The sequence below is a fragment of the Scyliorhinus canicula genome, chromosome 17 (genome assembly GCF_902713615.1).
Source record: "Scyliorhinus canicula chromosome 17, sScyCan1.1, whole genome shotgun sequence".
NCBI classification, from domain to species: Eukaryota; Metazoa; Chordata; class Chondrichthyes; order Carcharhiniformes; family Scyliorhinidae; genus Scyliorhinus; species Scyliorhinus canicula.
The window spans coordinates 111667561-111693773 of NC_052162.1; the positions used below are offsets into that span (position 1 = coordinate 111667561).

The 26213-nt window shown below is 48.4% G+C and overlaps 1 protein-coding gene and 1 pseudogene across 2 annotated transcripts in view; one reads left to right on the forward strand and one right to left on the reverse strand.

The window, feature by feature from the left end:
• LOC119952144 overlaps nt 1–2440 on the forward strand; it is a 108677-nt pseudogene extending 106237 nt beyond the window's left edge.
• Nucleotides 1–26213, reverse strand: part of LOC119952148 (zinc finger protein 420-like) — a 147498-nt gene that overhangs the window by 82625 nt on the left and 38660 nt on the right. The window contains exon 3 of one of the 2 annotated variants that reach the window (XM_038775738.1): nt 24067–24987. In XM_038775738.1, coding sequence (XP_038631666.1) covers nt 24067–24987 — 921 coding nt within the window. Of the gene's footprint in view, nt 1–24066; nt 25477–26213 lie in introns of those variants that run through there. The other variant, XM_038775737.1, reaches the window with a different exon arrangement.

Below are 26213 nucleotides of genomic sequence, written 5' to 3' on the forward strand. Positions count from 1 at the left end.
GCACCTCAGCAGGAAGGTCAGGGGGCGGGCTCTTCCCCGCACATGCGCAGCTGCCACACTCCCTTGGACATGCGCAGTCCCGGGGCCGGGAGGAGGGGGGAGATCACTGAGCGGCCTCTCGCTCTGGCCGGAGCCGTCAGCCGGTTGCCTGGAAACCTTGTCTCCGGGAGGGTTTGGGCGAACAGGTGCTTTTGGGTCCGCGCGCCGGGCCTGCGCTCTGGAACACGGTGACGTCACCGCGGAGCAAAGTGATTCCTATTGGCTGATCCAGGCAGACTTCCACTGTGATGTCACAATACGGAAGTTGTCTGCAACATTCTGGCTTTCAGCTGAAGGGAAAGGAAGTGAATCCAGGGAGGGTGCAGACTCCGGAAAGCTTGGCCCAGGCTCTCTCTCTCTCTCTTAAAGACATTGACATCCTTTGCTCCCTCAGCTTGACACATTTATTTGTCTGAGAAATTGTGAGAAAGTCACTCGATGCATTTGGGACCTGAATATCATCGGCCTTTGAATCCAGAAAGAGAAATGTTTGCCCGATCTGTTGGCTTGAGATGATTTTAAACATCATTGTGACTGGAAAAGCACTGATACAACTCCCCCCCCCCCCCCCCCCATCCCAAGTGAGAGTGTTCCAAAGCACTGACAGTGGAAAGAGCTTTAACCAGGTACACAGGCTGAAAAAACATCACACCATTCACAGCGGGGAGAGATTGCACTCTGTGTGCACAAGACTTCAACTGATGGTCTGACCCGGAGAGACACGAGGAGACCCAAAGCATGGAGAAACCGTGGAAATGTGGGGACTGTGGGAAGGGATACAGAGCTCCGTCTGTGCTGGAGATTCATCGACGCAGTCACACTGGGGAGAGGCCATACACCTGCTCTGTGTGTGGGAACGGATTCACTCAGTTATCTAACCTGCAGTCACACCAGCGAGTTCACACTGGGGAGAGACCGTTCACCTGCTCTCAGTGTGGGAAGGGATTCACTCGGTTCGACAAGCTGCAGACACACCAGCGAGTTCACACTGGGGAGAAGCCGTTCACCTGCTCTCAGTGTGGGAAAGGATTCAGTGATTCATCCACCCTGCAGATACACCAGCGAATTCACACTGGGGAGAGACCATTCACCTGCTCTGTGTGTGGGAAGGGATTCACTCAATTATCCAACTTGCAGGCACACCAGCGAGTTCACACTGGGGAGAGACCGTTCACCTGCTCTCAGTGTGGGAAGGGATTCACTCGGTTCGACAAGCTGCAGACACACCAGCGAGTTCACACTGGGGAGAAGCCGTTCACCTGCTCTCAGTGTGGGAAAGGATTCAGTGATTCATCCACCCTGCAGATACACCAGCGAATTCACACTGGGGAGAGACCATTCACCTGCTCTGTGTGTGGGAAGGGATTCACTCAATTATCTCACCTGCAGGGCCACCAGCGGGTTCACACTGGGGAGAGGCCGTTCACTTGCTCTCAGTGTGGGAAGGGATTCAGACATTCATCCACCCTGCAGAGACATCAGCGGGTTCACACTGGGGAGAGGCCGTTCACCTGCTCTCAGTGTGGGAAGGGATTCGCTCGGTTCGACAAGCTGCAGGCACACCAGCGAGTTCACACTGGGGAGAGACCGTTCACCTGCTCTCAGTGTGGGAAGGGATTCACTCGGTTCGACAAGCTGCAGACACACCAGCGAGTTCACACTGGGGAGAAGCCGTTCACCTGCTCTCAGTGTGGGAAAGGATTCAGTGATTCATCCACCCTGCAGAGACACCAGCGAATTCACACTGGGGAGAGACCATTCACCTGCTCTGTGTGTGGGAAGGGATTCACTCAATTATCTCACCTGCAGAGCCACCAGCGGGTTCACACTGGGGAGAGGCCGTTCACCTGCTCTCAGTGTGGGAAGGGATTCAGACATTCATCCACCCTGCAGAGACATCAGCGGGTTCACACTGGGGAGAGGCCGTTCACCTGCTCTCAGTGTGAGAAGGGATTCAATGATCCATCCACCCTGCGGAGACACCAGCAAGTTCACAATGAGGAGAAGCCATTCACCTGATCTCAGTGTGGGAAGGGATTCACTGAGTTATCCAGCCTGAAGTCACACCAGCGAATTCACACTGGGGAGAAGCTATTCATTTACCCTGATTGGGGGAGGCATTCAGTGATCCATTCCACCTGTGGAAATACCAGCGGGTTCGTACTGAGGAGAGGTGATGCATCTTTTCTCAATGTGAGAACTGATTTTGTGTTTCATCACAACAAGGTCACAAGTGATTGCAGGAGTTTGGATTCTGAATTCTGCCTCCGTGTACCTGAACAGGTGCCAGAATGTGTCCACTGGGGACTTTTCACAGTAACTTCATTGCGGTGTTAATGTTGCGGTGTTAACCTAGTTGTGACAATAAAGATTTTTATTATTGTTTCTGCTCACAATTCCATCCAGGACTCTCTTTCGTTCATTCTGTCAGTTGGTCAATAGGGAGGGTCGGAGGGTTTCTTTCTGCTGGATTGTCCAGTCTCACAACTTTGCCTCCAGTGAGCTAATGCTCATTGAGCCTCGTTGCAAATACTTGTTTTCAAATTTCACAAGGATCTCAGAGTGAAAGTGTGTTTGGAAGTTAAAAGACATTTAGTTTCTGTTTGGAACACCCCAATGCATGCCACATTGTCATGAAGATGGGCTATGGTGGTTACATGATTCCATTGTTTATCTGGGTGTTTCTCACAGAAGGAAACTGTCGAGGTATGAGGGGCAAAAGTTGTCTGTGGTAGATTGGGAACTTACAATAAAAGGTATGACGATAGACAGGCAATCACTAGCAGTTAAGAAATTGTTACACATTAACATAAAATATAGATTATTTTAAGGAACAAAAATCCAACAGGAAAAGTGATGAAACGGTGGCTATCAATTGTGATAATATGGACAAGGACCTGGATTTTAGGCATGATCAAATTGGACACTTTGGTGGTATTGATGGAGCTGATGAAGGACGACCAGAAGAGGCTGCAAGAGAAAGTGGAGGATTTGGAGAACAGGTCGCGCAGGCAGAACCTGAGGATTGTTGGCCTTCCGGAGGGCAGCGAGCGCTGATGAGGAAGCCGCTGAGGAATGAGCCGCCGAGGGCGATGGAAGTACGAATGCACCGGTTTCTGGACAAGGAACAGATCTTGAGGTGGGCCACACAGATGAGGAGCTACATATGGGAAGGGAGCGAGCTGCGTATTTAGCAGGTCTTGGGTGCGGAACTGGCCAAAAGAAGGGTGAGTTTCAACAAGGTGAAATCAGTCCTCTTTAAGAAGGGGGTGAAGTTCGACAAGCTGTACCCAGCGCATTTGTGGGTCACTTATGACTGCAAGGAACTTTATTTCGGATCGCCAGATGAGGCGATGAACTTTGTTAAGGACAGGGGACTGGCAGGCGATGGAAGACATTGAACTTGGGGGCGAGTTGTTGTGTTCTTGATCTGCTGTTAAATTTAGAACATAGAACATACAGTGCAGAAGGAGGCCATTCGGCCCATCGAGTCTGCACCGACCCACTTAAGCTCTCACTTCCACCCTACCCCCATAACCCCACCTAACCTCTTTTTGGTCACTAAGGGCAATTTTATCATGGCCAATCCACCTAACCTGCGCGTCTTTGGACTGTGGGAGGAAACCGGAGCACCCAGAGGAAACCCACGCAGACACGGGGAGAAGGTGCAGACTCCGCACAGACAGTGACCCAGCAGGGAATCTGGTGCTGTGAAGACACAGTGCTGTCCACTTATGCTACCGTTCTTTTCTCTTTGGGTATTGTACGCATTGTTTTTCACTAAGTTTGGGGCCGTTGTTTCGTTTTGTTTGTGGGTTAGCTTTGTTCTTAATGGGGGGTGGTGTGTGGGTGGAATTTTCTTCTTTGTGTTTGTTGGGAATTGTGATGTTTTGCATATGTATGTTCGAGTGGTGGAGGGGGATCAGTGGGGGTTAGATGCCTGGCGCCATGGGCGGGGGGCTACCAGGCTAGCTGGGCGGGCTAGCTCATGGAAGCGCAGTGGGGGGTGAGCAGATGATCAGGTTGTTGAGGGAGATTGGGATTTTTATTTTATTATTGGGGGAGGGTTGTATTAATCTGCTGACAGGGGAGGGACTGGCGCTTGGAGACAAATTGGAGGTCGATCACGGTGGGCGCCGAACGACGAGCCTGAGGAGGCGCGGGACATGGGCTGGAGGCTGGCCTAAGAAGGGTTATGGTTGATTGGGGGGGGGGGGGGGGCAGCCTCCCGACCAGCCTCCTGACCAGCCTGATCACATAAAACGTGGGAGGGTTGAATGGGCCGGTCAAAGGGCACGTGTGTTCATGGATTTGAGGAGTTTGAAGGCGGTTGTGGCAATGCTACAGGAGACACACCTGAGGGTAGGGGTGGATTGGGCAGGTCTTTCATTCGGGGCAAGACTCTAAAAATAGGGGGGGTAGCGATCTTGATCAATAAGCAGGTGTCATTTAAGGTAGGGAGTATAGTGGTAGAATTGGGGGGGGGGGGGGGGTGGGGGGAGTATGTATGTCATGGTGAGTGGGACGTTGGAGGGGATGCGGGTGGTATTAGTGAATATTCACGCACCAAACCGGGATGACGCGGAGTTTATGAGGTGGGTATTAGGGAAGATTCCGGATCTGGACTCGCATAGGCTGATCATTTTGGGGGGGGGGGGGGACCTCAATACGGTCATTGATCCAAGATTGGATCGGTCGAATTAAAGACAGGGAAGGTGCCAGCCGCAGCGAAGGAACTAAAGGGGTTTATGGATCAGATGGGAGGGGTGGATCCGTGGAGGTTTGGATGGCCAAGAGCGAAGAGTTTTTTTTTCTCCCATGTACACAAAGTGTACTCCCGGATTGATCATTTTGTTTTGAACAGGGCTTTACTAGCGGGGGTGGTGGATATGTCGAGTATTCGGCGATTGTTGTGTCGGATCATGCCCCACACTAGGTGGATTTACGGATGAGCAAGGAGTAGGGTCTACGCCCGCAATGGAGTTTGGATGAAACGCTGAAGGCGGGGGTTAGAGGGGAGCTAATTTTGATACAATCTCATAAGGAGAAGGTGTAGCGGGCAGAGACGGATAGGCTGGTTAGGGAAATACTCCAGGTGGACAGAAGGTATTCTGAAGCCCCGGAGGCAGGGTTCTTGAAGGACCGGCAGAACCTGCAGATGGAGTTTGGTCTGTTATCCACAGGGAAGGCGGTGGGGCAGTTGAGGAAGATTAGGAGGGCAGTATATGAGTATGGGGAGAAGACCAGTAGGATGCTAGCACACCAGCTCAGGAAACGGGACACAGGAAGAGTGAAGGATAGAGGGGGTAACACGATTTTGGACCCAGCGGGGGTGAATGGGGTGTTCAAGGAATTTTATAGTCAGCATGAGTCGGAGCACCCAGCTGGGGTGGAGGGGATGAGGCAATTCTTGGAGGGTTTGGAGTTTCTGATGGTGGAGAAAGGGTTGGTGGAGGTTCTGGGAGCCACAATCGGGATTGTGGAAGTAGTAGAAGGATTGGAGCCAGATCGGCCGGATACTCAGTGGAATTTTATAAGAAGATTTCTGGGGTGCTGGGTCTGCTGCTGGTGAGGGTATTTAATGAGGCCAGGGAGTGGGGTGTCCTTTCCCCCTCAATGTCACAGGCTTCGATCTCATTGATCCTGAAGCGGGAGAAAGACTCAGAACAATGCGGGTCATACAGACCAATCTCCCTACTAGGGGTTTGGGACCTGAATTGTAGCTCCAGTATACAGGAGGTTGAGAGTAGTGAGGTTATGAGTAAGGTTTCAAAGTTGCAGGAGTGTACCGGCAGGCAGGAAGGTGGTTTAAAGTGTGTCTACTTCAACGCCAGGAACATCTGGAATAAGGTGGGTGTAACTTGCAGCATGGGTTGGTACCTGGGACTTCGATGTTGTGGCCATTTCGGAGACATGGATAGAGCAGGGACAGGAATATGGTTGTTGCAGGTTCTGGGGTTTAGATGTTTTAGTAAGCTCAGGGAAGGTGGTAAAAGAGGGGGAGGGGTGGCATTGTTAGTCAAGGACAGTATAACGGTGGCAGAAAGGACATTTGAGGACTCGTCTACTGAGGTAGTATGGGCTGAGGTTAGAAACAGGAAAGGAGAGGTCACCCTGTTGGGAGTTTTCTATAGGCCTCTGAAATGTTCAAGAGATGTAGAGGAAAGGATTGCAAAGATGATTCTGGATAGGAGTGAAAGTAACAGGATAGTTGTTATGGGGGACTTTAACTTTCCAAATATTGACTGGAAACGCTGTAGTTCGAGTCCTTCAGATGGGTCTGTTTTTGTCCAATGTGTTCAGGAGGGTTTCCTGACACAGTATGTAGATAAGCCAACAAGAGGTGAGGCCACATTGGATTTGGTACTGGGTAATGAACCAGGACAGGTGTTAGATTTAGAGGTAGGTGAGCACTTTGGTGATAGTGATCACAATTCGGTTACATTTACTTTAGTGATGGAAAGGGATAGGTATATACCGCAGGGCAAGAGTTATTGTTAGGGGAAAGGCAATTATGATGCGATGAGGCAGGACTTAGAATGCATAGGATGGGGAAGGAAACTGCAGGGTCTGGGCACAATTGAAATGTGGAGCTTGTTCAAGGAACAGCTACTGCGTGTCCTTGATAAGTATGTATCTGTCAGGCAGGGAGGAAGTGGTCGAGCGAGGGAACCGTGGTTTACTAAAGTAGTTGAATCATTTGTTAAGAGGAAGAAGAGGCTTATGTAAAGATGAGACGTGAAGGTTCACTTTGGGCGCTCGAGAGTTACAAGTTAGCTAGGAAGGACCTAAAGAGAGAGCTAAGAAGAGCCAGGAGGGGACATGAGAAGTCTTTGGCAGGTAGGATCAAGGATAACCCTAAAGCTTTCTATAGCTATGTCAGGAATAAAAGAATGACTAGGGTAAGAGTAAGGCCAGTCAAGGACTGTAGTGGGAAGTTGTGTGTGGAGTCCGAGGAGATAGGAGAGGTGCTAAATGAATATTTTTTGTCAGTATTCACACAGGAAAAAGACAATATTGTCGAGGAGAATACTGAGATACAGACTACTAGACTAGAAGGGCTTGAGGTTCATAAGGAGGAGGTGTTAGCAATTCTTGAAAGTGTGAAAATAGATAAGTCCCCTGGGCCGGATGGGATTTATCCTAGGATTCTCTGGGAAGCTAGGGATGAAATTGCTGAGCCTTTGGCTTTGATCATTATGTTGTCATTTTCTACAGGAATAGTGCCAGAAGACTGGAGGATAGCAAATGTCCCCTTGTTCAAGAAGGGGAGTAGAGACAAACCCGGTAACTATAGACCAGTGAGCCTTACTTCTGTTGTGGGCAAAGTCTTGGAAGTCTTATAAGAGATAGGATTTATAATCATCTAGAAAGGAATAATTTGATTGAGGATAGTCAACACGGTTTTGTGAAGGGTAGGTCGTGCCTCACAAGACTTATTGAGTTCTTTGAGAAGGTGACCAAACAGGTGGATGAGAGTAAAGCAATTGATGTGGTGTATATGGATTTCAGTAAAGCGTTTGATAAGGTTCCCCACGGTAGGCTATTGCAGCAAATACAGAGGCATGGGATTCAGGGTGATTTAGCAGTTTGGATCAGAAATTGGCTAGCTGTAAGAAGACAGAGGGCGGTGGTAGATGGGAAATCTTCAGCCTGGAGTTCAGTTACTAGTGGTGTACCAGAAGAATCTGTTTTGGGGCCACTACTGTTTGTCATTTTTATAAATGACCTGGAGGAGGGTGTAAAAGAATGGGTGAGTAAATTTGCAGATGACACTAAAGTCGGAGTTGTGGACAGTGCGGAAGGATGTTGCAGGTTACAGAGGGACATAGATAAGCTGCTGGGCTGAGAGGTGGCAAATGGAGTTTAATGCAGGAAAGTGTGAGGTGATTCATTTTGGAAGGAATGACAGGAAGACAGAGTACTGGGCTAATGGTAAGATTCTTGGTAGTGTGGATGAGCAGAGGGATCTTGGTGTCCATGTACATAGATCCCTGAAAGTTGCCACCCAGGTTGATAGGGTTGTTAAGGAGGCGTACATAATAAAAGCAAATTACTGCGGACGCTGGAATCTGAAACAAAAGGGAAAATGCTGGAAAATCTCAGCAAGTCTGGCAGCAACTGTAGGGAGAGAAAAGAGCTAACGTTTCGAGTCCGATAACTCTTTGTCAAAGCTTTGACAAAGAGTCATCGGATTCGAAACGTGAGCTCCTTTCTCTCCCTACAGTTGCTGCCAGACTTGCTGAGATTTTCCAGCATTTTCCCTTTCGTTTCAGAGGGCGTACGGTGTGTTAGCTTTTATTGGTAGAGGAATTGAGTTTCGGAGCCATGAGGTCATGTTGCAGTTGTACAAAACTCTGGTGCGGCTGCATTTGGAGTATTGCGTACAGTTCTGGTCGCCTCATTATAGGAAGGATGTGGAAGCATTGGAAAGGGTACAGAGGAGATTTACCAGGATGTTGCCTGGTATGGAGGGAAGATCTCATGAGGAAAGGCTGAGGGACTTGAGACTGTTTTCGTTAGAGAGAAGGTTAAGAGGTGACTTAATTGAGGCATACAAGATGATCAGCCGATTAGATAGGGTGGACATTGAGAGCCTTTTTCCTCGGATGGTGATGGCCAGCACAAGGGGACATAGCTTTAAACTGAGGGGAGATAGATATAGGACAGATGTCAGAGGTAGGTTCTTTACTCAGAGAGTAGTAAGGGTGTGGAATGCCCTGCCTGCAACAGTAGTGGATTCGCCAACATTAAGGGCATTTAAATGGTCATTGGATAAACATATGGATGATAAGGGAATAGTGTAGATGGGCTTTAGAGTGGTTTCACAGGTCGGCGCAACACCGAGGGCCGAAGGGCCTGTACTGCGCTGTGATGTTCTATGTTCTAAATGTTGATGCCAAATTGCTGTCCAAGATTTTGGCCTCCAGTTTAGAGGATTGTGTTCCAGAGCTGATAGGGGAAGACCAGGCGGGATTTGTGAAAGGAAGGCAGATAACGGCCAACGTTAGAAGGCTCTTGAATGCTATCATGATGCTCTCTGAGGGCAGGGAGATGGAGGTGGTGGTCGCTATGGAGAGAAGGCCTTCGACCGGGTGGAGTGGAAGTATTTGTGTGAGTTCCTGGGCGGTTTGGGCAGGGCTTCGTAGACTGAGTCCGGTTGCTGTACCAGGCGCGAGTGGCGAGTGTACGGACGAACCGGATGGGCTCGGAATATTTCAGACTGTGCCAAGGGACGAGGCAGGGCTGTCCACCCTCCCCACTGTTAGTTGCCTTGGCTATAGAGCCATTGGCGATAGCGCTGATAGCGTCAGAGGACTGGAAGGGGCTTGTCCGGGGTGGTGGTGGAGCATAGGGTCTTGTCGTATGCCGGTGACCTACTCCTGTATATTTCTGACCCGTTAGGGGGGATGGGGGAGATTATGCGGACCTTAGGGGAATTTGGCCGGTTCTCGGGGTACAAATTGAAGATGGGTAAGAGCGAGGTTTTTGTGATCCAGGCAAGCGGGCAGGAGAGGAAACTGAGGGAGTTGCCGTTTAAAATGGTGGGAGTTTCCGCTACTTGGGAATTCAGGTGGCACGGGGATGGGAGCAGTGACATCAATTAAATTTGACCCCATTAGTTGAGCAAATGAAGGAGGATTTTCGGAGGTGGGACATCCTCCCGTTGTCACTGGCGAGGAGGGTACAGACCGTAACGGTGACGGTTCTCCCGAGATCTTTGTTTGTTTTCCAATGTCTCCCTATTTTTATACCAAAGGCTGTTTTTAAGCGGCTTAATGCGGTGAGCTCTGGGTTTGTGTGGGTAGGGAAACCCCGCGAGTAGGGAAACGGCTGTTGGAGCGGAGCCGGGGTTGCGGGGGGGCGCGTCCGCAAGGTTGGCCCTGCCAAACTTTAGGAATTAATACTGGGCGGCATATATAGCCATGATCAGGAAGTGAGTGGTGGGGGAGGGGTCATTATGGGACAGGGTGGAGGCGGCATCGTGTAGGGGCACAGCTTTAGGAGCCCTGGTAACGGCTCCTCTGCCGTTCCCGCCGGCCCGGCACTCCACTAGCCTGGTGGTGGTAGTGGCGTCTCTGAGAGTTTGGGGGCAATGGCGGAAGCATACGGGAGTGGAGGGAGCGTCGGTGTGGTCTCCAATTTGTGGCAACCGCCGGTTTGTCCCAGGGAGGGGGTTTCAGAGGTGGCAGAGAGCAGGGATTGAGAGGCTGGGGGATCTGTTTATCAATGGGAGTTTTCCTGATTTGGAGGAGGAGTTTGAATTACCGGGTGGGAATGGGTTTCGCTATCTGCAGGTGAGGGACTTTGTTCGAAGGCAGGTTCCAACCTTTCCGCTTCTCCCGCCCACTGGGGATACAGGACAAGGTAGTTTCTAAAACAGGGGTGGGGGAGGAGAAGGTCTCGGAAATTTATAAAGAGCTTATGAAGTGAGAGGGAACCCAGCTAGGGAGGCAAAACGTAAGTGGGAAGATGAGTTGAGTAAGGAACTAGAGGCAGGTCTGTGGGAGGGTGCTCTGAGCAGAGTCAACCCGTCCTCATCATGTGCCAGGCTCAGCCTGATACAATTCAAGGTGGTTCCGGTCGGGCACACATGACTGTGGCCCGGATGAGCAAGTTTTTTGGGGTGAGGACAAGTGGCAGCACGGTAGCACAAGTGGATAGCACTGTGGCTTCACAGCGCCAGGGTCCCAGGTTCGATTCCCTGCTGGGAACCTCTTTAAGAAGGTTAAGAGGTGACTTAATTGAGGCATACAAGATGATCAGAGGATTAGATAGGGTGGACAGTGAGAGCCTTTTTCCTTGGATAGTGATGTCCAGCACGAGGGGACATAGCTTTAAATTGAGGGGAGATAGATATAGGACAGATGTCAGAGGTGGGTTCTTTACTCAGAGAGCAGTAAGGGTGTGGAATGCCCTGCCTGCAACAGTAGTGGACTCGCCAACACTAAACGCATTCAAATGGTCATTGGATAGGCATATGGACGATAAGGGAATAGTGTAGAGGGACTTTAGAGGGGTTCCACAGGACGGTGCAACATCGTGGGCCGAAGGGCCTGTAGTGCGCTGTAATGTTCTATGTTCTATGGGTCACTGTCTGTGCGGAGTCTGCAGGTTCTCCCCATGTCTGCGTGGGTTTCCTCCGGGTGCTCCGGTTTCCTCCCACAGTCCTCCCACGTGCAGGTTAGGTGGATTGGCCATGATAAATTGCCCTTAGTGTCCAAAAAAGGTTAAGAGGGGTTAGTGGGTTATGGGATAAGTGGGTCGGTGCAGACTCGATGGGTCGAATGGCCTCCTTCTGCACTGTATGTTCTGTGCATCTAAATATCTATGTATGACTGGCCAATGACAGGGGAAGTCATCATCGAAAGCCCCGAACCAAAGCCCCAAAGACAGTACAGCTTCCCTAAGCAAGTCAAGGGGGAAGTGGCCAAAGTCATTTGTAAATTTGCTGCACAATTCCACACTTTGGCCGGTAAGAAAATGGCCGGTCATGGAGGCTAACGATTGCCTACTGAGCACTGAATCAAATCACCCCAATCACAGCCTCCACAGTGGCGACCAGTCCTGAAGCCATCATGAGGCAGGCCCCATACGCCAAGAATTTCACGGTGCTGGACTTCAGCAATGGCTTCCCGCCCCTTTAGACTGCCAGTGTCTGTCTAAATTTGCCTTCACATTCCAGGGGCAACAATACACTTGGACGTGTCTGCTGGAAGGCTTCCACACCTCCCCCTCCATATTTTAGCAGTGACTCGCAAAGTGTCTGGAAGGGTTTTCAAAACCCAAATATTTGGTTCAACATGTGGACGATCTCCTCCACCAGAGCGAAACCAGGGGGGGAACATCTTAAACTGCTGAACCTCCGCACGACATTAGGCCTGAATGTAAACCCAAGAAACCCAGATTATGTGATCACAAGTCTGCGACTTGGGGACTGTAGTGACTGAGGGGAAGCACGAGGTAGAAATAATGAATCGAGCTGGTAACATGCCTTTCCCTTACCACAGGACATGAAGCTCGCTGTGTTCCTTTCTGGGCTTGGTGGGGTACTGCTGAACCCACATCGATGTTTCGTCCCAAAGCTGCCCCCTTTCAGACCTTATAAAAAAGAATGCCCCATGGGACTGGATCGAGCACCACGCACAGGCTGTCTCGGATGGAACAGGCCCGGGCACAGACCCCAGCTCTACAAGTACCCGACCCAGACCTCCCCTTGGATTGGATTGGATTGGATTGGATTTGTTTATTGTCACGTGTACCGAGGTACAGTGAAAAGTATTTTTCTGCAAGCAGCTCAACAGATCATTCAGTACATGGGAAGAAAAGGGAATTAAACAAAATTCAAGAAAATACATGAGAATACATAATAGGGCAACACAAGATATACAATGTAAGTACATAAACATTGGCATCGGATGAAGCATACAGGGTGTAGTGTTAATGAGGTCAGTCAATAAGAGGGTCATTTAGGAGTCTGGTGACAGTGGGGAAGAAGCTGTTTTTGAGTCTGTTCGTGCGCGGTTCTCAGACTTCGGATCTCCTGCCCGATGGAAGAAGTTGGGAAAGTGAGTAAGCCGGGTGGGAGGGATCCTTGATTATGCTGCCCGCTTTCCCCCGGCAGCGGAGGTGTAGATGGAAACATGGATGGGAGGCAGGTTCGTGTGATGGACTGGGCGGTATTCACGACTCTCTGAAGTACCTTGCGGTCCTGGGCCGAGCAGTTGCCATACCAGGCTGTGATGCAGCCCGATAGGATGCTTTCTATACCTTCGTACGAGAAGTAGCGACCACGGACAGCACACTTGCAGCTGTACTTCTGCAGGAGTGCCATGGAAGACTTGGACCAGTAGCCTCTGCCTCTCTACTCCTCACCCCAGCTAAACAGGGTTCTCAGTGTGCGGAAAGCACCTTGTAGCAGTTTTCTGGGCGGTACAACATTATATCTTTGGTCTAAACCCATTAACCATCCTCATGGAGCACAGACCCAGGCAGCTACTGTTGGACGGCAAGATCAAAGACAGGACGGATCGCCAAAACCGTACAACGCACTGGACCGTCAGTCTCCAGGCCCGCAGCACCGTGGTAAAGTGTACCTGAGCCCCAGCCTTCCTAGTTGACAATTGGAGCTCAGAAGGGGAACCTCGTTAGTGCCAGGTCACCGCAATAAATGACCCCAAAGGGCATTCGTGGCAAAACAAAAGGGGGGAGGACCCAGGGAAAGAAATGATCAGGCCCTGAAAATATATGTATACTGATCCTCTGTGGTGGGGGATGGGAACAGGAACACAGGGTGTGGCATTTACATGGAAGACCAGCAAGGCCTTCCCTGAGGGAAATATCCTTAAAACCTCCCACCCATATGAGTGGCCAGGCTGCGGAGATGGCAGCCATAGCTTACGTAATCAGCCACCCTGACCAGTTGCCCACACCAGCAGACAGACACTCAGACAGCATGTACGTCTGCAATCGTTTTTTAACGGACCTCCTGCCATTAGGGGGAGTGAGGAGATTTGTCTCGGCAGATGGGAATCCTCTGCCATCTGCACCCTTATTAAAATTTATTTTTCAAACCGCCCAAGACCGTGAGTACGGCATCATTAAAGTTAAGGCCAGTCATTGGACCTCCCCAATTGGGAGCATAAGGGTGGATGAATTGGCCAAGCAGGGTGTCCATGAGGGAAAACCATGGCAACCGCCCGTTACCGAACGAATTAACGGCGTGACCGCCAGCCAGACTGAGGTCGACGAGCTTAAACAGGCTCACAGCAGCGACCAGGACCTGAGACAAATCCAGGAAGGGGCTGATGAGCCATCAATTGCACGAGAGACGAGTTGCTATACAAAAGTTAGGCTTTAATAAGCTAGAACTTAGCCCTGCGGTCGACTACAATAAAATGGACGACCGCCTGGCGTTCTGACTATTTATAACTCGGTATGGAGGCGAGGTTAACTCAGCCTCTCGACCAATTGGAGAGCCGTCACATGACTGGTCTCAGCCAATCGGTCGAGAGTCACATGACCGACCAGGGCCAATGGTAAGCCGGTGTTCTGCACCAATGGCAGACAGCTATGCAAATCATACCACCACAGGGGCACACCCCACCCCCTTTGACAAACGGCAGGACCTAATCACTGTACAGGACGGGCTAGTCCTTAAAGACGGCCTGTACGTGGTCCTGACCAGGGACTGAAACCAAACCTTACACCAAAACACGATGTCCAGGGCCGCCAAGATGCAGGAACCACAGGTGAATGCGTCAAGGGATTGTGCTGATGGCCAGACATCGAGCGGGACGGACAACATTACATTGATAATCATACCGTCTGTGCACTAACCAATCCCAACAAACATGCTCACAAAGGAGAACCGAGACACACCCTGCAGAAGGCCCCTGGACTAATTTACAAATTGATTACATTGGTCCCTTACCGCTCGGCCCGGGAGGTTACAAATACATCCTGGTTATTATAGACACCTTTAGGAAGTGGGTTGAAGGCTTTCCCACCCGGACCAATACGGCCAAGGTCAGGGGTGATATCCTCGTGCAGCTAACTTTCACCGGAGGGGTCTCCCTCGCAGTTTAGATTCAGACCACTCACTTCACCGCCCAGGTGATGCAGCGGGTAATGAGGTTATTGGGAATACAACAAAGATTCCACATTGCGTATCATCCTCAATCCAGTGGGATTGTGGAGAGGATGAACCACACCTTCAGCGAAACGATCCGTAAGACCGTCCAACAAAACAACCACACCTTGAACAAGCCCTGCTCTTTATCCTTAAGATAGCGCGGAACTCGGTTTCCAGCACCACCGGATTTATCCGCCTCCCCCTGCGGTAAATCACTGTTGCACCTATATTAGGTGATGTATAGTAGGACCTGTACTACAGGTACGACGGTAGTCCCTGCCTGCTGGCTCCGCCCAGTAGGCAGAGTATAAATATGTGCGTCCTCCATGCTGCAGCCATTTCGCCAGCTGCTGTGGGAGGCCACACATCTTAGAGCAATAAAGCCTCAGTTGTATCCAACTCTCGTCTTTGTTCAATTGATCGTGCTTCACCCCCCAACATACCACAGGGTGGCCCCTGAGAGGGATTGAACCCCAAAAATGGGAAAGAGAAACAGCAAAGTAAGGCTGACTCTGATAGTAAAATGAACCACATCGAATATGAGGTCGGGCAAAAGTTAATGCTCCGAGTCTTCCAGCCCAGCACATTCCCTTCCCCAAATACACAGGACCCTACCCGGTAATAGATAAGGCAAGCTCCACCGTGTACCGAGTACTGGTCCCGGTAAAGCCGGACGGTATCATGTCAATTAAATGAAGATATTTGGTTCCCAAACCAACTTCCACCATGTCACCCTAGAGGCGATTGAGAAACGAAATGCCGTTACCCCCTACCCCAGAATTTGGACCCTGATACCTTGATCCTGGTCACATTCCCATGAATCCCAGACACAAGATCCCCTCCTCTGGCACTCAGAAAGAAACAAGTCACGTTTGAACCATAGGCACAGGTCACCGGAGCCCACGGAGACCCCTAGTGCAGCGCCCAACTGGGAGCCAGGGGACGAGCAAGCTCCAGGTACTCAGAGCCCACCCACCTAGATTCCTGTTAAAAGGGGGAATACAGGGACTCTGCTCTGCCCGTTGTATAGAGGATGTACAGTTCCTCATCATATGCTGTCCCGTAATGTACACAGATTCTAGCTGTGTGACTCTCACCACACAACTTGTCATTGGGGCTGGTTTAGCATACTGGGCTAAATCGCTGGCTTTGAAAGCAGACCAAGGCAGGTCACAGGTTCAATTCCCGTACCAGCCTCCCCGAACAGGTGCCGGAATGTGGCGACTAGGGGCTTTTCACAGTAACTTCATTTGAAGCGTACTCATGACAATAAGCCATTTTCATTTCATTTCATTTTCATTTTCGCACGGCCTTTCAACTGTGCGACTCTCACCCCATCGGGAAGCAGCCCAATCAACACGGACGCTTAAACAACCCGGATTTGTGTTATTAGCAACAAAGCTCAGCGTCACCAGAAGGCATAAACTTAAACGTGGGGACCCGGGCACCTCAGATTCTGGGGGGATCTTCAAAAGTGGGGTGGTAAGAGCGTGAGCCAGTATCTGGTTGGGAGGTAAAAGGGGTCAGGAATTGATGAATAATAACAGGTGCTACCTTGCTGTCTCCATGTACCTACTCTCCGTGTACTACGTGGGATTCATCGCCCTGGAATTATAACAAGGGCCCCGATCTACGGAAGGACTTTCGATCGACAACCGAAAAACCTATGCAAAACCTGGATGCAGAAACCGCAGTCTGATGCTCAGCATGGTTGGATTAAGGATATTTACTTTGATGATTGTATTGTGTTTATATACGGTTTGATTATTTATGGGCTCCTTTGCGTTTGGAGGATTTATTACCCTTTTTATTGTTTTCATTTTGTATTTTGACCATTGTAATTTGTTTAATTTTGCATTGTATTTATGATTTCTGGAAGGTATGTATGTTGGGTTCCAGGGTGGGATTGTTAGCCCAAGGTTCTGATACTTGCCCGTCCGGTGTCTTGGTTGGAGTTGTGTGATCTGGTTTGCTCATGCGCACTGGATCATAAGAACTAGGAGCAGGAGTAGGCCATCTGACCCCTCGAGCCTGCTCCGCCATTCAATGAGTTCATGGCTCATCTTTTGTGGACCCAGCTCCACTTTCCGGCCTGAACACCATAACCCTTCATCCATTTATTCTTCAAAAAACTATCTATCTTTATCTTAAAAACATGTAATGAAGGAGCCTCAACTGCTTCACTGGGCAAGGAATTCCATCGATTCACAACCCTTTGGGTGAAGAAGTTCCTCCTCAATTCAGTCCAAAATCTACTTCCCCTTATTTTGAGGCTATGCCCCCTAGTTCTGCTGTCACCCGCCAGTGGAAACAACCTGCCCACATCTATCCTATCTATTCCCTTCATAATTTTATATGTTTCTATAAGAACCCCCTCATCCTTCTAAATTCCAATGAGTACAGTCCCAGTCTACTCAACCTCTCCTCGTAATCCAACCCCTTCAGTTTTGGGATTAACCTAGTGAATCTCCTCTGCACACCCTCCAGTGCCAGTATGTCCTTTCTCAAGTAAGGAGACCAAAACTGAACACAATACTCCAGGTGTGGCCTCACTAACACCTTATACAATTGCAGCATAACCTCCCTAGTCTTAAACTCCATCCCTCTAGCAATGAAGGACAAAATTCCATTCGCTTTCTTAATCACCTGTTGCACCTGTAAACCAACTTTCTGTGACTCATGCACTAGCACACCCAGGTCTCTCTGCACAGCAGCATGTTTTAATATTTTATCATTTAAATAATAATCTCATTTGCTGTTATTCCTACCAAAATGGATAACCTCACATTTGCCAACATTGTATTCCATCTGCCAGACCCGAGCCCATTCACTTAACCTATCCAAATCCCTCTGCAGACTTCCGGTATCCTCTGCACTTTTTGCTTTACCACTCATCTTAGTGTCGTCTGCAATGAGTGCTCACTGGATCAAGAGGAGGGATTGTGGTAAAATGGACAACAGTCTGGATTTTATACCCGATAAAATTTGTCACTTTAAGAATTGAACATTTTAAATCAAACCACAGTCAGCTCCAGGCAGGCTGGTGGGAGTTCCAATACACTTAAACACAGACAAGCTGTCAGATATGTCTGGACCCGCCCTATCAATCGCCCATCAAGAGGCAATAGGCTCTGTAAATATGGCTGAGTAAATCAATCACCTACCAAGAGATGATCATCTCTTTCATGGATCGATTGTTCTGAATGGACAAGGTTACATAACAAACAATGTACCAGGAAATCAGCCCTGTGGATGGATTCCCGGTGTCCTGCTGAGAGGCCATTAGTAACTCTCATTGGGTGGTGCCACTCCCACCCTGTGACCTCATTGGCTGGGGGCTGGAGAACATTCTGACAGGACACAGGGTAGAAGATTTCGAACCCCCGAACCTCCAGCAGCGAAGGGTCCATGCGGAGATAATCAAGACAACAGACCAGAGACGGGAGGAAGCCGTGTGCAAGACCCACCTTCCCATAGGAAGACCCTGAGGCACCGAGACTCAGGCTGTAGCTCGTCGACACAGGGAGTATTCAGAATCTGGGGACTCTTAGGGGGAATCAGATTTGAGCCAGGGAAGTGGGATGGAAATTTTCGGAAATGGGAGGAGAAGGGGATTAAGACATTAAAAGATTTGTTTCTTGGTGGTCGGTTTGCAGGATTGAGGGAGCTGGAAGCGAAGTATGGGCTGGAGCAGGGGGAAATGTTTAGATCCATGCGGGTTCGAGACTTTGCCAGAAAGGAAATGCAGAGCTTCCCGCTGGAGCCGGTGTCCACATTGCTGGAGGAGGTGCTGACAACAGGGGGGACTGGAGAAGGGGGTAGTGTCGGTGGTTTACGGGGCTATTTTGGAAGAGGAGAAGGCACCACTGGATGGGATCAAAGCAAAATGGGAGGAAGAGTTGGGAGAGGGTATGGAGGTGAGGTGCTTCGGAGAGTGAACGCCTCCACCTCATGAGTGAGGTTAGGGTTGATACAGCTGAAGGTAGTATATCGGACACTACGGGCAATTTAGCATGGCCAATCCACCTAACCCGCACATCTTTGAACTTTGCACATTTTGATCCTGTCCAAAGATGGAGGATTACTGGAAGGAGGCTTTTAGGGTAATTTCTAAAGTGCCGCACATGAAACTGGACCCGGGTCCTCGGGAGGCCATATTCGGGGTGTCGGACCAGCCGGGGTTGGAAATGGGCGCGGAGGCAGATGTTGTAGCCTTCGCCTCATTGATCACCCGAAGGCGGATCCTGTTGAGATGGAGATGAACCTCTCCAGCCTGTGCCCTGGCGTGACAGGGGGGACCTGCTGGAATTCTTGACTCTTGAGACGGTTAAGTTTGAACTGAGGGGGAGGATGGAGGGGTTCTACAATTCATTAGCATTTTCAAGAATTGTATAACATCGAATATTAGCGAGGGAAGGGGGACTGTATGTGTTTATGGTGACTATGGGTAATTCCTTATTCCTTTTTATTATTTGTTTATGTTAACATGCGGGCTAATGTTTGGGGGTTGGTGGGAGGATGGGATTGTTGTTATTGATATGGGGATTGACATTGTATACGTTACTGATTATTGTTGGTGGGTGTGAATTTGGGAGAAAAAGTGAAAAAGGAGAATAAAAATATTTTTAAAAAAAAATAATCTTGGGACTCGGCGGCACTTGGTACAGTGGTTAGCAGTGGGACTGCGGCGTTGAGAACCCGGGTTCGAATCCCGGCCCTGGGTCACGATCCGTGTGGAGTTTGCACATTCTCCCAGTGTCTGTGTGGGTTTCACCCCCACAACCCAAAGATGTGCAGGTTAGGTGGATTGGCCACGCTAAATTGCCCCTTAATTGGAAAACAAAATAATTGGGTACTCTAAATTTATTTTTAAAAAATAAATTAAATAAAATAAAAGAAAAAGAATCTTGGGACTGTTCTCAGTGGGTAATTTAAAGGTTAATTTAAAGGTAACTGTTTTACTGTTTGTTGAATAAAGTTATGTGATTTATACACATACATTGTCCTTTGTTCGCCTCGTCAATAAAGGGTACCTGGGCAAAATGTTTGATTGATAAACTGGTTGAAGTGTCAGATTTTACAGACACAATAGTGTCAGCCGCGGCTCAGTGGATAGCACCCTCACCTCTGAGTCAGAAGGTTCTGAGTTCAACTCCAGTCCAGGGACCTGAGGACAAAGATCACATCCAACATTCATCGTCCCAGCACTGAGTGAGTGCTGCACTGTCAGGGCATCCATCTTTCATAAGGATATAAGAACCAGGTGCAGGAGTTGGCCATTCAGCCCAAGTCTGCTCCGCCATTCAATACGACCATGGCTGATCTCACCTCAGCCTCATCTCCATCTTCCTGCCCGCTCCACATAACCCTTCATCCTGTTACTAATTCAAAAACGATGTATCGCTTCATAATTGTTCAGTGCCCCAGCATCCACTGCACTCTGGGGTAAATGCTCCAGTAGAGGTTTGAAAAAGTGAAATTTTGTCCATTGATTTTCTTTCCATTTGTGCCATGGGGGCTTCCTTTTATTTATTAAGTTATCAATCTCTACAGAGATCGTAACAAGAGTCAGACTCATTTGTGTAGTGGAGGAGGCCATTCTGTTCATCGAGACCATGCTAAACCTGCATAGGCCAATCCATTCAGTTCCATTCTCCCCTTCTAACCCCGCATGTTCCCACAGCCACTATTTTGAAGATGAGCAGGGGAGTTATCCCCGGTGTCCTGGTCAATATTTATCCCTCAATCAACATCACTAAAAACACATTGTCTGCTCATTATCACATTGGATCTTGCTGTGTGTAAATTGGCTGCTGTGTTTCCTATGTTACAACAGTGACTACACTTCAAAAGTACTTCATTGGCTGTAAAACACTTTGTGATGTCCTGTGGAAGGCACTACAGAAATGCAAGTTTTTAAATTGAAGATTTATGTTATCCAATCTTGTTATCTGGAACTTAATTGATTTCAGCCACCCCCAACTTATCATTTAATAAATTCACTTTGGTTCAGACAAGACTTTAACAAATTAAGACAAAGGCAGAATTCTGTGGACAGTAAATTTTAAATGCAGTTTATTAAATGAAAAAGGTTTACTGAACAACTTTAAGACATTGACTTTTCCAACTTCATGCGGGTGATCAGTCTGTAGCAGCGTAACCCTCTCTGGCTCCTTCTTTGACAGTAATTCTTGTGGAATTCAGCCTCGGGAGTCTGGCTCCTTCTTTGACAGTAATTTCCTTGGAACTCGGCCTTGGGAATCTTCAGTACTTGGCCAGCAAGGAAGACCTTCAGAACCTCTACTTTTATCCCCAAAGTGACCATTACCTCATGTCAGAGTTGGGCCTGTTGTAACATGGCCATTGGTCAATTTGGTCACTGGATTAATTTAATTGGATCCCCGATTACTGACACCACCTTCTCTCATTATCTCAGACAGGAATACAATAGAACTGTTTCATACTATCCCTTTATCTGATTCTATACAATCCCTTATTCAGTTTCAAATGTTGAGGCTAATCAGAGCTTGAAGGTTTCTCTTGCCAGTACATTTATCCTCATTGCACATTCTTTATACACAGCAATTAAACTTTTACATTTTTACAGCAAAAAAAACTCAGTCTTTCATTATAATTATTGATTCATTATTGATTCAATCATCTGTTACTAACTGGTAGCTAATTAATACGATAATCTTTAATTGATACATTTAGTTAATACAAGGTAGACTGATTATGGCAGACAAGAGCTTTCTTTCTTATTCTTGGAAGAATATGATGTCCTGTAGCTTATGAAAATTAGAAAATAATTTATTTTTTCAAACAATTCCTGCTCACTCTACAGTTTCTCGAAACATTTATGTTCTTGTAGTATTATTTAAAATCACAACACAGCCATGAAAATACAATTATATATTTTTACATAGATTCACTGATAACTTAATCAAGGTGAATTACTGAAATGAAATAAAAGCAAATTACTGCGGATGCTGGAATCTGAAACAAAAACAGAAACTACTGGACATCTCAGCCGGTCGGACAGCCTTGATGGAGAGAGAAGGGAGCAAGCGTTTTGAGTCTGGATGACACTTTGTCAAAGTTTTGACAAATTACTGAAATAATCATGAGTTTTAGGACTGGCTTTTGATCTGAAGTCAATACAGCGTTAAGATAGAAAATATACAGAATGTAAAATAGCTGCAGGAAGCCACATGTCAGAGGTTAAAACGGCTTCCTTGACCTTGTTAATTTAAACCATCAATACGCTCTGAAAGTAAGTTAACCTTAAAACTAAATTTGATCACGTGTGTACCTTCAGCTTCCTATATTACAAGCGTTACTGTTCTTCAAATGTGCATTATTGGCTGTTACAGAGAAATACAGCACAGAACAGGCCCTTCGGCCCACGATGTTGTGCCGATCTTTTGTCCTAGGTTAATCATAGAATTTTGGACACTAAGGGCAATTTATCATGGCCAATCCAGCCAACCTGCACATCTTTGGACTGTAAAACAGCTGAGAGGGTGCAGTGGTTGTGAGAGGTGCTACAGAAATGCAATCCTGTTCAAATTGTCTGCAAACTGGGATATATTGCACTCGGTGTCCTCGCCAAAAACACTGATAAAGACGGAGACTTAATTTTGCATAATATGTCTTCAACACCATTTTGAATACTCTGTGAAACTCTAGAACACAATATCCACAATTATTTATTGAAAAACACAGTCAAGTGTTGTGATTTAATAATAATCTTTATTAGTGTACACTGCAATGAAGTTACTGTGAAAATCCCCTAGTCGCCACACTCCAGCGCCTGTTCAGGTACGCTAGAGTAGAATTCAGAATGTCCAATTCACCTAACAGCACATCTTTCAGGACTTGTGGGAGGAAACTGGAGCGCCCGGAAGAAAGCCCACGCAGACACGGGGAGAACGTGCAGACTCCACACAGACAGTGACCCAAGCCGGGAATCAAACCCGGGTCCCTGGTGCTGTGACGCAACAGTGCTCAGCACGATCCTACTGTGCCGTCCGTTTGATTTGGAATGTCCTGTCTACAGGCGGGAGCTAATTGGATTGTACCTTCCAAAAGGGAATTTGATGCATTCTTCACAAGAAAACAAAATATGGGGTTAAATGGGTAGTTTTACAAAAAGCCGGCATTGGAAAAATGGGCCCTCCCTCTGTGCTCTGGGAGCCTTGTGTACATGTAAAGCGAGTGGTAATGACCTTTAACCTACTTCCTACGAGGTCAGCAGAAGCAGAGAAGATGGAAGAATTTCACAAGAAAATTGGATGGGCTCTTGAGGGAAATAAACGGACAGGGATTTTGGGATACAACGGGGCAATGGGACTGACTGGTTTGCTCAGCAGAGAGCCGGTATGGACTCGATGGGCTGAATGGCTCCATTCCCTCCCCCTCCCCCTCCAGACTCTTTGCTCTCAGGAGAGAAACCAGCTCTCACCAAGTCCCTTAGGACCCTCACCTCTGGTTCCATTCTCGTAAATCTCCTCTGCACCCTCTCTGAGAACTTCACATCTTTCGTAAAGTGTGGGGCCCATATATAGGGTTCCATTCCAGAGGGATAGAATTGATAAGCAGGGAGGTTATGTTCAACTTGTTTAGAACCAGGGTTAGACTACACTGGGAGCTCTGTCAACATTTGTCATCTCCATTTAGTGAAAGGAAACAGAGGCACTGGAGAAGTTGCAACAAAGATTCACAAGAATAATACCAGAACTGAGAGCATTTCACCCTCAGGAAAGGCTGGAGCTGCTTTTCTACACAAAAGAGAAGACTGAAGGGTGACCTGATGGAAGTGTTTAAGATGATGAAGGGGTTCAATAATCCAATAGGGATTTGATGAGAAACCTCTTTGCCCAGCGAGTGGTGAGAATGTGGAACTCACTTCCACAGCGAGTTGTTGAGGTGAACAGCATGAATACATTGAAGGGGAAGCTGGATACATACATGAGGGAGAAAGGAATAGAAGGAGATGCTGATGGGGGGAGATGAAGAGGGGTGGGTGGAGGCTCATGTGGAGCATCAATACTGACAGAGACCAATTGAGCCGACTGGCCTGGCCCTGTGCTGTAGACTCAATGGAACAGAGACAAATGTATTTATTTTAAATCTATCTGTAGTGGTAGGGAAAACACTGTCCAGGATAAAATAAATGTCCTTCATCAGCTTCTGTGCACCATTTCAGTGGAAATGTGCTCTCCCAGGCTCAAAGAGCATCAGCCCACTGGAAGCAAAGTTGTGAGACCGGCCAGCCCAGCAGAAAGAAACCCTCCGACCCTCCCACTGCACCAAGTGTCAGAATGAACATGGTTCAGTCCTGGGTGTGATTAACAGCAGCAAAAACAGCAGAATCCAACCCCTGTCATCACTTGTGAACACGTTGGTGTGTCTGCAGATGGGACGACTGAGTGAATGCCTTCCCACACTCAGAGCAGGTGAACGGCCTCTCCCCGGTGTGAACTCGCTGGTGTCTCATAACTGCTGTTGAATGATTGAAACGCTTTCCACACATGGAACAGCTGAATGGTTTCTCCCCTGTGTGAACACGCCGATGTGTCAGCAGGTTGGACGCATCACTGAATCCCTTCCCACACTCAGAGCAGGTGAATGGCCTTTCCCCACTGTGAACACGCTGGTGTGTCAGCAAGTGAAATAACCGAGTGAATGCTTTCCCACAAACAGTGCAAGAGAATGGTCTTTCTCCAGTGTGAACTCGCTGGTGTGTATGTAGGGTGGATGACTGAATGAACCCCTTCCCACACACAGAGCATGAGAATGGTTTCTCCCCAGTGTGAACTCGCTGGTGTGTCAGCAAGTGGGATGAATTACTGAATCCCTTCCCACACTGAGGGCAGGTGAACGGTCTCTCACCAGTGTGAATTCGCTGGTGTGTCAGCAAGTGGGACGAATTACTGAATCCTTTCCCACACTGAGAGCAGCTGAACGGCCTCTCCCCGGTGTGAACACGCTGGTGTGTCAGCAGGTGGGAGGACTGCATGAATCCCTTCCCGCACTCAGAGCAGGTGAACGGTCTCTCCCCAGTGTGAACTCTCTGGTGTCTCTGCAGGATCGATACGTAACTGAATTCCTTCCCACACTCAGAACAGGCAAACGGCTTCTCCCCTGTCTGAATTCGCTGGTGTGTCCGCAGATGGGATAACTGACCAAATCCCTTCCCACACTTCAAGCAGGTGAATGGCCTCTCCCCAGTGTGACTGCGGCGATGGATTTCCAGCTTCGACGGGTAATTGAATCCCTTCCCACAATCCCCACATTTCCATGGTTTCTCCATGTTGAGGGTGTCCTTGTGACACTCCGTGTTCAATGATCAGTTGAGGCCTCAACCACACACAGAACAGCTGTATGGTCTGTCCCCACTGTGAATGGTGCAATGCTTGTTCTGTTGTGTTACTGGATCAAGCTCTTTCTGCAGTCAGTTCACTAGAACATTCGGTCTCTGTGCTTTTCCAGTCACACTGATGTTAAAATCTCTTGAAACAGACAGAATAATTCTCACAGTTGGATGATATTCACCTTAAAATCAATTGAGCAACTTTGTCAGATCTTGATGTGATGTTTTGTTTGAAATGTCTGTCTGCAAATCCTCTCCTAACATCCTCCCAGATGTTGCCCAGAGGAGGAAGTTTTAGTCTGTAACTCTTCATCCAGCTTCCGCATTGTGACGTCACAACGGAGTGCTCTCTGAATCAGCCAATAGGAATCAAACTGCTTCGCGGTGACGTCACCGGGTTACAGTGCGTTGGACCGGCGCGCGGACACGGAAGCACCCATTATTCCCCCTACCCCTCTTCCTTCCCCCCCCCCGTCACTCTAACCCTTCTGGAAACAAGGTTACCAGGCAACCGGCTGACGGCTCCGGCCAGAGCGAGAAGCCGCTCGGTGGTCTCCCCCTCCCCCCACCCCGGACCGAAACTGCGCATGTCCAAGGGAGCGAGGAAGCTGCGCAGATGCGGGGAAGAGGCCGCCCCCTGCTGAGATGTTGACCAATGGAACAAGTTGGAGGACCGGAAGGATTCTGGCCCTCCAGCCAATCGGGGCGCAGGCTTTGTGTGACTGAAGATTGAGCTTCACTCAGACTGAAAATTCCTCCTGTCTCCAACATCTGTGAGTAAAACACTTTCTTTTCTCCCCCTTTCCATTTCTTTTCTCATTCTCACCTTCAATTGGTCACTTGCAGCAACTGAAGGGAAAGGAAGTGAATCCAGGGAGGGTGCAGACTCTGGAAAGCTTGGCCCAGGTCTCTCTCTCTCTTAAAGACATTGCCATCCTTTGCTCCCTCAGCTTGACACATTTATTTGTCTGGCTAAAAGGATGGTCTCTTTCCCAATGTTCACAATTAAAGGGCTGGTTTCTCCAGGTGATGGCTGACATTTATAGGGACCGTAAATTAATATCAGACAGTGATATGTCTAGTGTTGTTATTTGGTACAAATTCAATATATTATTTATTTTGTAATGAAGTGCATTTATTAGTATTTCTAGTTTTGTAATATAT